We start from the raw sequence: 14498 nt of genomic DNA, 5'->3' as shown, positions 1-14498 counted from the left end.
CGACCCCATCCCCGGCCCAGGCCCGAGCCCGGCCCCGGTAACGCCCCGGGAGGAAGTGGGGAGGGAGGCAGCGAGCATCCTCCGCCGCTCCGTCCGCAGCACGGCCGGGACCGGGGGCGGGGGGGGATCCAGGCCGGGGGGAGCAGCAGGAGCTCCGGGCCAGACGTGCCCCGGGAGGGCCGTGACAGGGGGGACATGTCGTGACAGTGGAGACAGAGCCACCCCGCACCGTGACCTGGTGGACAGTGACCCTGGGACACCCTGTGACACCAGGAGCAAACCCCCCAAGCCGTGACACTGAGGGAGCACCGGGACACATTCCATGTCGTGACACCGGGGGAGCACCGGAGCACAAAGCCATTCCATGCACCGAGGGAGCACAGCTATCCAGGCAGTGACACTGGGTGAACGCCACGGCGCCTGGTGACAGCGCTGTGACACCGAGCACCCCCCACCATGGCGCCAGGGGAGCAGCCAGATGGGCAGGTGCTGTGACACCGGGGGACTCAGTGCCTGGCACGTGCTGTGACACTGGGTGGCCAAACCACCCTGCGCTGTGACTCCTGGGCGAGCCTTGAGCCTGGCATGTGCTGTGACACTGGCAGACCAAAGCCAACCTGGACTGTGACACCAAGTGACCAAGCCTTTGCACCATGACACCTGCTGAACCCTCAGCCTGCCGCCTGCTGTGACACCGTGTGACTGAAAGCCACCCTGTGCAGTGCCACTGGGTGACCAAGCCACCCCACATCATGACACCATGTGACTGAAGCCCCCTCCCACTCCACTCTGCATTGTCCCCATCATGCCACCATCGCGTCAGTGCGTGGCCATGCGCGTCCCCACGGTGCCGCCGTCCCTGCTGCTGGCTCTGTCCCTGCTGTCCCCTGTGCTATGGGGGTCTGCAGCAGGGAGCTGCCCCTCGCGCTGCGTCTGCGCCTCCAACCTGCTGAGCTGCTCGCAGGCCAACCTGAGCACGGTGCCGACGCCTCTGCCGCGCTTCACGGCCGTGCTGGACCTGAGCCACAACAACGTGACGCGGCTGCGCGCGGACTGGGCCCCGGCGCGGCTGCCGCACCTGCACGCGCTGCTGCTGAGCCACAACGGGCTGGCCTTCGTGTCCACCGAGGCCTTCGCCCACGTGCCGCGCCTGCGCCACCTCGACCTGTCCTCCAACCGCCTGCGCACGCTGGACGAGAACCTGTTCAGCGACCTGGGCGAGCTGGAGGTGCTGCTGCTCTACAACAACGAGATCTCCACGGTGGATCGCACGGCCTTCGAGAACCTGGGCCGGCTGCGCAAGCTCTACCTGGGGCAGAACCGCATCGCCCGCTTCCCGCTGGAGCTGCTGCGGGAGGGCACCCGGCTGCCGCAGCTGGCGCTGCTGGACCTGTCGGCCAACCGGCTGCGGGCCGTGCCCGCGGGGGAGCTGCAGGCGCTGCCCGCCTGGCTGCGCGACCGCCTCTACCTGCACAACAACCCCCTGGCCTGCGACTGCCTGCTCTTCCAGCTGCTGGACCGTGGCCGCCGCCGCCACCTCAGCGCCGTGGAGGATTTCCAGGACGAGCTGCGCTGCGTCCTGCCCGGAGCCACGGCTCTCGTCAAGATCCTGGAGCTGGCGGGCAAGCCGCCTCTCAACTGCAGCAAGGCGCGGGAGGCCGTGCTGGAGGCGCACCTCGGGGACAGCGTGACGCTGGGCTGCGACAGCCGCTGGCAGGGCGTGCGCAGCCGGCACTGGGTGACACCGGGCGGGGAGCGGGTGCTGGGGGACGGGGGCAACGGCAGCGTGGTCCTGCTGGCCAACGGCAGCCTGCAGCTGCGGGCGCTGCGCCCTGAGGATGGCGGCACTTACTCCTGCTGGGTGGCCGGGCCCCTCCTCAACGAGACCCTCTACGTGGAGCTGCTGGTGCACAACTTCACCCTGCATGGCCCCCACGACACGCTGAACACGGCCTACACCACTCTGGTGGGCTGCATCCTGAGCGTGGTGCTGGTGCTCATCTACCTGTACCTCACCCCGTGCCGCTGCTGCTGCTGCCGCGGCACCGAGAAGCCGCCGGCGCCGCGCGACGACAGCATCAATTCCTCGGTGCTGAGCACCACCCCCAACCACGCCGGGGGCACCGGGGAGCCCTGCGGGTCCCACGTGGCCTCCGGTGCTGGCACGGGGCAGAACGGCCGGTTCAAGGGCGGGGGGACCCCCCCGGTGCCCGCCCGGCAGGGCCCCAAGGCGCAGAGGAAGGTGTCGGACCCAGACTCGGTGAGTTCCGTCTTCTCCGACACACCCATCGTGGTGTGAGGGGACACTGTGGGGACAGTCCCCAGGGACACCCCGTGTCAGCCACTGCAAGCTGTCCCTGGGCAGGAGGGGTGGCCAGACCCCCAGTGCCGTGTCCCCAGCTTGGGGGGTCACACCGTCACACCCCAGGACTGAGCATCGCTGCCTGCCCCACCGAGGTCACTGACACCATGGGACAGTGAGGGACAAAGATGGGACACACACTTTGGGGACAGTCTCCCACCGTCACCTGACTCTGGGCGGGAGAGTTGGCCAGACCCCCACCACCATGGCCCCAGCTTTTGGGAGTCCCATCATCACCCCCAGGACTGAGAATTGTCCCACACCCCCACTGGGACCACAAAGGGACCGTGAGGGACACACGGGTGTGAGGAGACACACCATGGGGACAGTCCATCAGGACACCCCTACAGTGTTCCTACTGTCCACCAGGACACCCCTACAGTGTTCCTGCTGCTGCTGTCACCTGTTCCCCATGGACATGCCATGGGCAGAAGGGGTGGCTGCACCCCTGCTGCCATGTCCCCAACTTGGGGGGCAACACCATTGCTCCCCAGAACAGAGCATCACTGCTGGCCCCCACCGAGGTCACTGTGCCACAAGGGACAAAGATGTGACACCATGGGGCAGTCCCCCACTGTCACCTGTCACCGGGCAGGAAGGATGGCCAGACCCCACCACCATGTCCCAGCTTTTGGGGGTTCCACCATCACCCCCAGGACTGAGCATCGTCCCTGGCCCCTGCCGAGATCCCTGAGGGACTGCGAGGGACAGGGGTGTGAGGGGACACTGTGGGGAGTCCCCAGGGACATCCTGTGTCCCCAGTGCCACTGTGAGCTGTCCCCAGGCTGGAGGGGTGGCTGGACCCCCATCACCGTGTCCCCAGCTTTTGGGGACCCCACCACCACCCCCAGGACTGAGCATCATCCCTGGCCCCTGCCAAGGGGGACTGCAGTGGACAAGGGAGTGAGGGGACACACCAAGGGGACAATCTGCTGCTGTGACCTGTCCCTGGGCAGGAGGGATGACAAGACTCCCACCACCGTGTCCCTCGTTTTTGGGGGTCCCATCATTGCCCCTCAGGACTGAGCATCGCTGCTGGCCCTGCCGAGGTCACCACAGGGACACGTCTGTGAGGACAGCATGGCCACCAACTGCAGGCCATCAGCCCCACCAGGCTCTGAAGGACTGAGGGACAGTGACAGTGACAGCTGTGAGCCCCCAGAAGCGGCAGCACCGGGCAGAACCCCCCTCCTGCAGCCCCCCCGTTCCCCCTGCCCCCCTTGGCATGTGCATGGCCAAGCATGAGTCCCCCGGGGAGCATGTGCCACCCCCATGGGGACACCGGGGCTGTGTCAACCCCCTGGGGCACCCCCAACACCTCCTGACAACCCTTGCAACCCACAGCTGCAAGCAGAGCCCCCTCCCCTGCAGGGGTGGGACCCAGGGGCTCCTGCACCCCAAAAAGGGGGTGCCCCCTCCCATGGGTGCCCATGGGTGTCCCCATGCCAGCCCAGCCTGTGTCCCCTGTGCCCCCAGCCCTGATGTTCCCCCCTGCACTGGGCAATGCCCAGCGATGCCTTGGCCAAAATAAACGTGTTTCCCTCGTGCTGTGCAACCTTCACCCTTCTGGGGGGCTCCCAGGGGTGTCCCCCTGCTGGGGTGAGGGTGGGTTGGGGACAGGGTGACACTGCTGGGGGACTCTCCCAGGATGAGGCTGGGTCGGGGGGCCCTGCTGTCCTGCCCACCCCATGTGGGGTGCAGGGGGGTGATGTGGGGGGGGCAGGAGGGGGCACCCCGGTCACCCCAGTGTGCCCATCCCAGTGGGACCCCGATCCCGACACGCTGTGCTGGGATGGGGCTCTGAACACCCCCCTATGGCCAGACACTGCTGGGGAACCCCTCCAGGGTGGGGGGCCCTGCTGTCCTGCCCACCCCATCTGGGGTGCAAGGGGGTGATGTGGGGGGCAGGAGGGGGCACCCCAGTCACCCCAGTGTGCCCATCCCAGAGTGACACCAACCCCAACATGCTGTGCTGGGAGGGAGCTCTGAGCACCCCCTATAGCAGCCCCCAGCACTCCAATGACCCCACTGACACCCCTAGCACCTCAATGACCCTTATGGTCCCCCACCTGTCCCCCCAGCACCCCAAAGACCCACTGTGGCCAGCCCCTGCTCACCCCCAGCACTTCAATGACCCCTATGGTCCCCCGCCTGTCCCCCCAGCACCCCAAAGACCCCCCGTGGTCCCCAATACCTCCCCTTTAACCCCCCAGCACCCTAATGACCCTCCACGGTCCCCAGGACCCCCCCTCTGTACTGAGGCACCCCCGAGCAATTCACTGATCTTCCCAGTCCCTTTATGACCCCACAAGTCCCCCAAAGACCCTTTGTGGTCCCCTGTACCCTTCTAGCACCCCAATGAACGCCACCTGTCCCTTGAGCACCCCAAAAACCTCCTGTGGTCCCAAGCATGCCCCCATCCATTCACTGAGCCTCCCCAGCACCACAATGACCCCATTTACCAGCATCCCAGAGAACTCCCAGAATCTCAATGACCCCATTGACCATCTCCCAGCCCCTCAGAGACCCTTATGAGCAGGGTCAGCAGCACCCCAAAGATCCCCTATAGTCCCCAGAAAGCCCCCCAGCATCCCAAAGACCCTTATGAGGCCCTGCCCACCCTGCATCACCCCAAAGACCCCCTATCCTCCCCAGTAACCCCAATGACCCCCTCAGCCTCCCAGAGACCCCTATGAACCCCTGCCCAACCCCACAGTCCTCCCAGCACCCCAAAGACCCCCTTTTCTCCTCCACAGCCCCCCCAATCAGCCCCCAGTGCCCCACTGCCACCCCCAACACTCTGAACAACCGCAGTGACCCCTTCCAGCTCCCCAATGACACTCCCCCAGCCCCCCAATAATTCCATTCCCCTGCCCCACTGAGCCTCCCACCCCCAAACCCACAGATCCCCCTTTTCCCCAATCCCCCACCACACAACTCTTTATTTTTTTTTCCTCTTTGTTTGTTTTTTTTTTTTTTTTTTTACAAAAAGAACAAAAACAGCAACAACCGTTTCTTATAAATATCCGCGGCCGACGGGGCCCCGGGAGGTCCGGGGGGGTCCCCAGTGCCGCCCCCCCCTCCCGGGGCTGGTTTAGCAGCAAGAGAACAGAACTGAGAGTTTTGAGGTATTTTCTGGAAGTTTGGGATTTTTTCCTTCGTGTTTCCTTGGGATTTTTTCTTTTTTCCCCCGTCATCGGTTTTCTGGCGTTTCCAGGTGGGGAGGACACAGCGGGGGCCCCCGGTGACCCCTCTGTTAATGGGCTTTGGACTGCAGGGGGGACAGGGGACGAGTCAGAGGGGACCTGCAGGGACTCTCCACAGGCTCAGGGGAGCCCCACGGTGTCCCCAGGGGTGGGGGTCCTCAGGGTGTCCCCCAAATGACAGGGTGTCCCTACAGGACAGGGTGTCCCCGCACAGCACAGGGTATTGCTACAGGACAGGGTGTCCCCTCCACAGCCCCACAGGGTGTCCCCCTACAGCACAGGGTGTCCCTGCACAGGATAAGGTGTCCCCCCACAGCACAGGGTGTCCCCTACAGGACAATGTGTCCCCTACAGGATAGGGTGTCCCCCCAGGACAGGGTGTCCCCTCACAGCACACAGTACCCCTAAAGGACAGGGTGTTGCCCCTAGCACAGGGTGTCCCTCACATGACAGAGTGTTCCCCCACCTTGACAGGGTGTCCCCCCAGAGCTCAGTGTCCCCACAGGACAGGGTGTCCCCCCACAAGACAGGGTGTGCACCACAGGACAGGGTGTCCCCCACAGGACAGGGTGTCCCAGTGCTTTTCCCCCTCCATCCCACAGTGTCCCCCTCAGCACAGGCCATCCCTCAGCGCACAGTGACGCCAATCCCCGTGTCCCCAATCCCTCAGGGGGGTCCCCCAGGCTCTCCACCCCCCAGCCCTACCTTCAGGGCGCTCCTCTTCTCCTCGAACCCCAGGGGCGTCCCCGGCTTCTTCCTGCGGACGGAGCCCCCCGAGCCGGAGCTGCCGGGGCCGGGCGGGCCCGGGGGCCCGGGCAGGCCGGGCGCGGCCTTGCCCTTCAGGGCCCGGCAGTAGGTGGCCGCGTTCTTGCGCTTCTTCACCTCATCCTCGGAGAGCCCCCGGGGCGGCACCCCCAGCCCCAGCCCGGGCGGCAGCGGCGGCGTTTGTGGGTCGCGGGCGGCGGGGGGGGCCCGGCAGGGCTGGCCGGGGGGCGGCCGCCGCACCCGCGGGGTCCCGTTGAGGATGGCGATGGAGGGCGAAGCCGGCGGGGTGAGTTTCGTCTTGCCGGGGGGAGCCAAGCCCTGATTTTTGCCCTTGACGCTGTCCCCCAAACAGGTCCGTTTGTAGGGCGGGCTGCCGGCCCTGGGCGGGGGCTGCCAGGGCCGGGGCTCCGCGTCCCGTGCCCGGGGGGATCTGCTGGCCTTGCCGGGGGGCAGCTTGCTGAAGGAGGGCGAGGGGGTGTTGGCGGGGAGCGGGGAGGTGATGGACTGCGAGCCCCCTCCGCCGCACTCGGGCTGGCTGCAGGCGGCCGCCGCCGGCGGGGACCCCACGGTGTAGGTGAGGCTGGTGGGGAGCCGGCAGCCCCCGGCCGCAGACAGGCTCCGGAGCGGCGGGGAAGGGGCTGCGGGGCCGTAAAGGGGCGCAGCGGGGCTGGGGGGGGCTGCGGGCAGGTGAAGAGGGGGAACGACGGCTGGAGGGATCTTCCTGTGGGAAGGGAGGGGGTGGGTGAGATGGGGAGCCCCCAAAACTGCTCCCAACCATATCCCCCCAGTTCAGGGAAGAGAGGTGAGATGGGACCCCTCCAAATCCCCATTTCCATCCCTCCAGCCCTACACTGTGCTCCCCAATTCAGGTGTGGAAAGGTGAGATGGGACTTCTCCAAATCCCCATTCCTGTCCCTCCAGCCCCACCCTGTCCTCCCCAGTTCAGTTGTAGAAAGGTGAGATGGAACTCCTCCAAATCCCCATTCCAGACCCCTCCAAATCCCCATTCCCATCCCTCCAGCCCCATCCCATGCTCCCCAGTTCAGGTGTGGAAAGGTGAGATGGGAGCCCCCACAAAACCCCATTCCCATCCCTCCAACCAACCCCACCTTATCCTACCCAGTTCAGGTGTGGGAAGGTGAGATAGGACCCCTCCAAATCCCCACTCCCATCCCTCCAGCCCCACCCTGTGCTCCTCAATTCAGGTGTGGAAAGGTGAGATGGGACCCCTCCCACTCCCCATTCTGGACCCCTCCAAATCCCCATTCCCATCCCTCCAGCCCCACTTTGTCCTCCCCAATTCAGGTGTGGAAAGGTGAGATGGGAGCCCCCATAAATCCCTACTCCCAGCTCTGCATCCCACCTTGTCCCCCCGAGCTTGGATGGGAAGGGGTGAAACAGGACATCCCCTCAAATCTCCATTACACCCCAATTCAGGTGAGGAGGGGGTGAACAGACACCCCCCCAATCTCTGCTCTCAGTACTGCATCCCCATTTTGTCTTTTCCCAGTTTGGGTGAGAAGGTGATGAAATGGGACCACTGAAGTCCCCACTCCCATCTTTGTCCCCCAATCCTTCCTAATTCAGGTAGGGAGGGGGTCCCAAATCCCCGCTCACATCCCTCCATCCCCACCTTATCCTCCTCAGTTTGGATCAGAATGGGGTGAAATGAGCCCCCCTCATTTCCCACTCAAATCCCTGCACCCCCACCTTACCCTGCTCACTTTGAATGAGGGGGGGTACAACAAACCTCCCCAGATCCCCTCTCCCTTCCTCCCCCTCAATCCCAACACCATGCTGGGACCCTGGGGACCCCAAAGTCCAGGCCTGGTCCCCTGGGCCCCCCTCACCTCCACCTGTGTGCGCTGAGGTGCTGCTCCAGCATGGAGCCCAGCGCGGCGCAGAACCGGTCCAGCCGCCGGTCGAACACGTAACAGCCCGGGGTCACCAGGCGGCTGCCAAAGGTGCAGAACTGGGGGGGCACCGTGCCAGGGTCACTGCAGCCCCCCCCACAACCCTGCCTCAACCACCCACCTGGCACAGAGCCGGGAACAGGACACGGGGATGGGTCATGGGGGGAGCTGGGGGTCCCTGCCCCGGCCTGGTCACTGGTGGAGGTGGGAGTCCCAGCCCCACTCTGGGGTCTCACATGGATGGGTTGCTGATGGATTTGGAGGTCCCTGCCCCACCCTGGGGTCTCACCCCCACTCTGGGGTCTGACATGGATGGGTCCCTGGTGGAGTTGGGGGGTCCCTGCCTTACTCTGGGGTCTGACATAGATGGGCTGCTGGTGGATTTGGGGGTCTCTGCCCCACTCTGGGTTCCCACATGGATGGGTTGCTGGTGGGGTTGGGGGTCCCTGCACCATTCTGGGGGTCCCTGCCCTGCTCTGGGGTCTCACATGGATGGGTCACTGATGGATTTGGGGGTCCCTGCCCCACTCTGGGGTCTGACATGGATCACTGGTGGAGCTGGGGGTCCCTGCCCTGCTCTGGGGTCTGAAATGGGTGGGCTGCTGGTGGAGTTGGGGGTCCCTGCCCCAATCTGGAGTCTCACATGGATGGGTCACTGGTGGATTTGGGGGTCCCTGTCCCACTGTGGGGTCTCACCCCACTCTGGGGTCTGACATGGATGGGTCACTGGTGGAGCTGGGGGTTCCTGCACCACTCTGGGGTCCCTGCCCTGCTCTGGGGTCCCACATGGATCGGTTGCTGGTGGATTTGGGGGTCCCTGTCCTGCTCTGGGATCTCACATGGATGGGTCACTGGTGGAGTTGGGGGTCTCATCTCACTCTGGGGTCTCACATGGATGGGTTGCTGGTGGATTTGGGGGTTCCTGCCCCACTCTGGGGTCCCACATGGATGGATCACTGGTGGCTTTGGGGGTCCCTGCCCTGTTGTGGGGTCCCCTCACTCACCGCCTGAGGCCGGGGTGGGCGCAGGGGGGCCCGGGGGGGCTCCTCAGCCCCCTCCTCCTCGCTCTCCTCGCTGGACACGCGGCTGCCCCCCTTGGGCAGGGGCAGGGGCAGGGGGAGGCCTCCTGTGCCCCCCTCCCCAGAGGTGGCTGGAGCATCCTCAGGGTCACTGGCAGAGGAAAGGCGGGCCCTGCACCAGAGAGAGGAAGAGAGGAACTTTTGGGGTGCCTGATACTGGGGGGGTCACTGTGAGACAATATACAGCCCCCCTAAATCCCCACTCCCAGTCCCTACAATGTGCCCCCCAATCCAGGTGGGGAGAGATGGGACCCCCCCACCCCAAATCTCCGCTTCCATCCACTTCCCCTCCCATTTCAGAGGTGCAGAGGGGCCAAGACTGGACCCCACAATTCTGCACTCACATTCCTGCTGCCCTGCCACACCCCCAGTGCCGGGGGGGAAGGTGAGATGGGAACCCCAAAACCCAGCTCCCAGCCACATCTTGCCCTAATTCAGGTGGTGAGGGGGTGAGACAGGACCCCCGAAATCGGTGCTCCCATCCACATCCCCCCCAAATTCAGCTGATGAACAGGACCCCCCCCAAAACCCAGCTCCAAACCACATCCCCCAAATTCAGCTGGTGAGACACAACCCCTCCAATCCCAGCTCCCACCAACATCTCTCCAGTTCAGGTGGTGAGACAGAACCCCCTAAATCCCTACTCCCATCCACATCCCCCCACATTCAGCTGGTGAGACACATCCCCCCCAAATCCTTGCTCCCATCCACATCCCCCAAATTCAGCTGATGAGATGGGACCCCCCAAATCCCTGCTCCCATTCACATATCCCCCAAATTCTTGCTCCCATCCACATCCCCCTAATTCAGCCGCTGAGATAGGACCCCCCCAAATCCCTGCTCCCATCCACATCCCCCCAGTTCAAGTTGGGAGGGGGTGACATGGAACCCCCCACAAATCCCCACTCCCATTCCTGCCCTTTCCATGCATCCCCCCCAATTCAGGTGGGGAAAGCTGAGAGGAGACCCCTCCCCAAACCCATGGGGCACTCACCTGGGGGGGTGCAAGCAGTGGGGCAGCCTGGCTCGGCAGGGAGGGGTATTGGGGGGCTGCAGCAGTGAGGGGGGGTCCTGCAGGGCAGGGTGCAGTGGCTCCTTCTCAGGGGGGCTCCTGTCCTTTGGGGGGTCCCCTCGGCGGGTGCTGGCCTTGAGCTCGGCCACCAGCACATCAAAATCCTTGGCCCGACCCTGCACCTCCCGCCGCTGGTGCACCGAGTGGATCTGGGGGAGAGACAGCAGGGAGGGGGCTCAGGACCCCCCAAAACACCCAGGCTGGGATATTGGGGTGTCCCCTCCCCGTTTCCCACTACCTTGCAGGTCAGCAGGCGGGTGCAGAGCTTGTTGGTGTCGGGGTTCCGCACCCCACACTGCCGGTTCAGGTCACACTCCTTACCTGGGGGGACACGGAGGCACAGGGTGCTGGGGAGTGCTGGGGGGGCACCCCAACACCCCCCACTGGGGCTGGGCATGGAGCAGCCACTCCTCGGAGCAGCCCTGAGAGGTTCTGAAGGGGTAGGGACTCACCGTGTGCTGCTCCCTCCCCTTTTTGCTCCTCTGCAGGATGAGGCCCCCCCTATTTTGCCCCTTCTCTGGAGTGACCCCTGATTTTCACCTAGGTCCTGCTGATGGCATTGCCATCACCTGGGAGAGTCTGTGGGCACAGCAGCAATTGGCTCTGGGATTTTGGGGGCAGGGGGGAATGTTTCACTCCCATGTTTTGGGGAATGTGTCCAACACTCATCTTTTGGGGTGACATACGTCCAAACCCCATATCTTGGGGGGCACACATCCAAACTCCATATTTTGGGGTGGCACACACATTTGAAACACATATTTTGGGGTGATACACATTTGACCCCCATATTTGGGAGGGGGCATGTGTTATACCCCCATATTTTGGGAGGGACCACACATCTGGCCCCCATATTTTGGGGGGATATGGGTTCAGCCTCCATATTTTTGGGGTTACACATTTCCAAACCCCTGTTTTGGGGTGACACATGCCCAATCCCCATATTTTTGTGGGGGACATGAATTAAACCCCCACATTTTCAGAGGATACACATTTGACCCCTATATTTTCAGGGGACACATATTTCACCCATGTATTTTGGGGGGGAACATGTGTTTAACCCCCATATCTTGGGGGAACCACACATTTACCACCCATATTTTGGGGTGACATATTTGACCCCCATATTTTGGAGGGATACACATCCAAACCCCATATTTTTGGAGGGACATATATTCAACCCCTCTGTTCTGAAGGACACGTATTCAACCCCCCATATTTTGGGGGGAATGCACATTTGACCCCCATATTTTTGAGGGTCACATATCCAATTCTCACATTTTTGTGGGGGACACAACTTCAACCCCCATATTGTGGGGGGAACATGTGTTCAACCCCCATATCTTGGGGGACCACACATTTAACACCCATATTTCGGGGTGATGCATTTGACCCCCACACACATCCAAACCCCATATTTTTGGGGTGATATATATTGAACCCCTCTATTCTGGAGGACACGTATTCAAATCCCATATTTTGGGGGGAACGCACATTTGACCCCTATATTTTTAGGGGGGGTCACATATCCAATTCTCATGTTTTTGTGGGGGACACAAGTTCACCCCCCATATTGTGGAGGGAACATGTGTTTAACCCCCATATCTTGGGGGACCACGCATTTACCACCCATATTTTGGGGTGACACCTTTGACCCCCATATTGTGGAGGGATACACATCCAAACCCCATATTTTTGGAGGGACATATATTCAACCCCTCTGTTCTGGAGAACATGTATTCAACCCCCCATATTTTGGGGGGAATGCACATTTGACCCCCATATTTTTGGGGGTCACATATCCAATTCTCACATTTTTGTGGGGGACACAACTTCAACCCCCATATTGTGGGGGGACCCCATATCTTGGGGGACCACACATTTACCACCCATATTTTGGGGTGACACCTTTGACCCCCATACACATGCAAACCCCATATTTTGGGGGGAATGAAGATTTGACCCCTATATTTTTGGGGAGAAATATATTCAACCCCTCTATTCTGGAGAACATGTATTTAACCCACATATTTTGGGGGGAATGCACATTAGACCCCCGTATTTTGGGGGCATGTGTTCCACCTCCATATTGTTATGTGGGACATGTTTGACCCCCATTTTTGGAGGAATTTGGGGATCCAAACCGAGCTGTGCCCATTCCTTGGGATCAGCCAAGTGGGGACCCTACACCTACAGGATGACCACAACTGGGGGGAGGGCAGGGACCCCCCAACAACCCTCCAGAGGAGAGGGGGGAGCCACTCCCCTGGTACCTACCCCAGTGCTAGACATGGCCCATACTGGGCCCCAGGAATTCCCGCTGGGATCATCCGCCCCCCCCCATGGCCGGCAAGGAAAGGGGGGACTCACGCGCCAGCTTCCTGTGGGACCTGGGGGGCGCTTTGGGGGCCCCCACATCCTTGTCCCCCGGAGCAGGGACGCTCTCCGGCATGGCCGAATCCCCCCCGACCCCGGCGGGCACCGGGGGCTCTTTGGGCACCGCGGCAGCCGCGGCTTTCCCCAGGGATTCCTTGGAGTTGGTGGGGACGGCTTTGGGGGGCACCTTGATCCCGTGCCCGTCCGGTTTGGGAATGCTGGGGATCTTCTCCAGGTTCACCACGGGCACAAACAAGCTGTGGAGAGAGAGTTGTGGGGAGGAGGGGGTGGCATCAAAGTGACCCCACAAGGGCATTGCTGTCGCCTGTGCCGGCGCTCACCAGAGGTTGTTGTCCTTGTCCGTGTGCTCAGGGAGGGGCTGGGCTCTCCCTCGGCCACCAGGGAGCTTCTCCTGCAGGGCTTTGGCTGCTCCGGGCGTCCTGGCGGGCACCGGCTGCCCGTTCACGGCCACGTGGCACGCGGTGGCACGGGCATAGAGCTTGCTGAGCGGGCCGTGCCGGCGTTCTGCCACAGGGATGGGAGGGGATGGGATCCATGGGATGGGATGGAAAGGGATCCATGGGATGGGATCCATGAAATGGGATCCATGGGATGGGATGGGGTGGGATTGGGATGGGATCCATGGGATGGGATGGCATGGCATGGGATCCATGGGGTGAGATGGGATCCATGGGATGGGGTGGAATCCATGGGATGGGGTGGGGTGGGATGGGATCCATGGGATGGGGTGGGGTGGGGTGGAATGGGATCCATGGGATGGGATGGGATCCATGGAATGGGATCGATGGGATGGGATTGGGATGGGATCCATGGGATGGGGTGGGATGGATCCATGGGGTGGGTGGGGTGGGATGGGATCCATGAGATGGGGTGGGATGGGATGGGATGGGATGGGATCCATGGGATGCGGTGGGATGGGATCCATGGGATGGCATGGCATGGCATGAAATGGGATAACCCCACTGTTAGCCCACACCAGAGCTCACACTGCTGTGAGCCCCCTCCCTGTCCCTGTACCCCCCCAGCCAGCCCTGGTGGCACTCCCAGTGCTGTTCCCAGCACCACGGGGTGGAACAGCCATTCCCCAAACTCCCTGGCTCACCACAGTGCTTCTGGAAGGCCTGGGGCTTCACCACCTGGCTGCAGTGGTTGCACACCACCAGGTAGAACTCGTCGTGTGCAGGGCAGTGCCCGAAGATGTCCATGTCTGTGGGGAGAGCTCAGTGAGCTGGCACACACCTGCTGCTGCTGGAAGCACTGCAGACAAGGATCCCAGCTCACACAGCCCCAAAATGCTGGGTTTCACCCCAGAGAGGAGCTCACCTTCCTTAATCAGGGTCATGGTGTCCAGTTTCTTGCTGCCATTCTTGCCATTCTCCTCCAGCTCTGACCCTGATCCTGCCAGAGACAAAATCCTGTCAGTGGCTGGCACACGGACGGTCCCGGTGCTCCCACACAGGGGTGGTGCTGGCATCCCTGCTCCTGGAACAATTAAACCAGACAAAATTAGCCCAGAGAGACAGAGCGTCCTGTGAGTGACGTCGCCCTGTGGTGTGTCACCATCTCCAGGGTCCCCATCCTGACAGCCCAGGGCCAGCAGGATGTTCCTGGGGACATCCCAGTATGGGATGTGACATTCCTAGGATGTGACATCCCTGGGATGGAACGTCCCTGAGGACACCCTGGTGCTGGGATGGGACATCC

The 14498-nt window shown here is 62.6% G+C and overlaps 2 protein-coding genes across 2 annotated transcripts; one reads left to right on the top strand and one right to left on the bottom strand.

The window, feature by feature from the left end:
* The first annotated feature begins 266 nt into the window (after nt 1-266).
* On the top strand, nt 267-3818 carry AMIGO1 (adhesion molecule with Ig like domain 1). Its single transcript, XM_058819546.1, has one exon. It carries the CDS (start codon nt 806-808, stop codon nt 2297-2299), a length of 1494 nt encoding a protein of 497 aa, XP_058675529.1. The 5' UTR covers nt 267-805; the 3' UTR covers nt 2300-3818.
* Nucleotides 3819-5438: 1620 nt separating this feature from the next.
* ATXN7L2 (ataxin 7 like 2) lies at nt 5439-14151 on the bottom strand. The gene is made up of 10 exons (XM_058819390.1): nt 14118-14151; nt 13897-14001; nt 13115-13298; nt 12768-13030; nt 10636-10718; nt 10320-10546; nt 9251-9437; nt 8184-8305; nt 6274-7054; nt 5439-5633 (listed from the first exon to the last, which is right to left on the bottom strand). Exons 1-10 carry the CDS (start codon nt 14134-14136, stop codon nt 5619-5621), a joined length of 1986 nt encoding a protein of 661 aa, XP_058675373.1. The 5' UTR covers nt 14137-14151; the 3' UTR covers nt 5439-5618.
* Nucleotides 14152-14498: the final 347 nt, after the last annotated feature.

This window comes from Ammospiza caudacuta, chromosome 24, assembly GCF_027887145.1.
Source record: "Ammospiza caudacuta isolate bAmmCau1 chromosome 24, bAmmCau1.pri, whole genome shotgun sequence".
Lineage (NCBI taxonomy): Eukaryota > Metazoa > Chordata > Aves > Passeriformes > Passerellidae > Ammospiza > Ammospiza caudacuta.
Note: the sequence above shows the minus strand (reverse complement) of the source record. Positions and strands in the feature narration are given on the sequence as shown.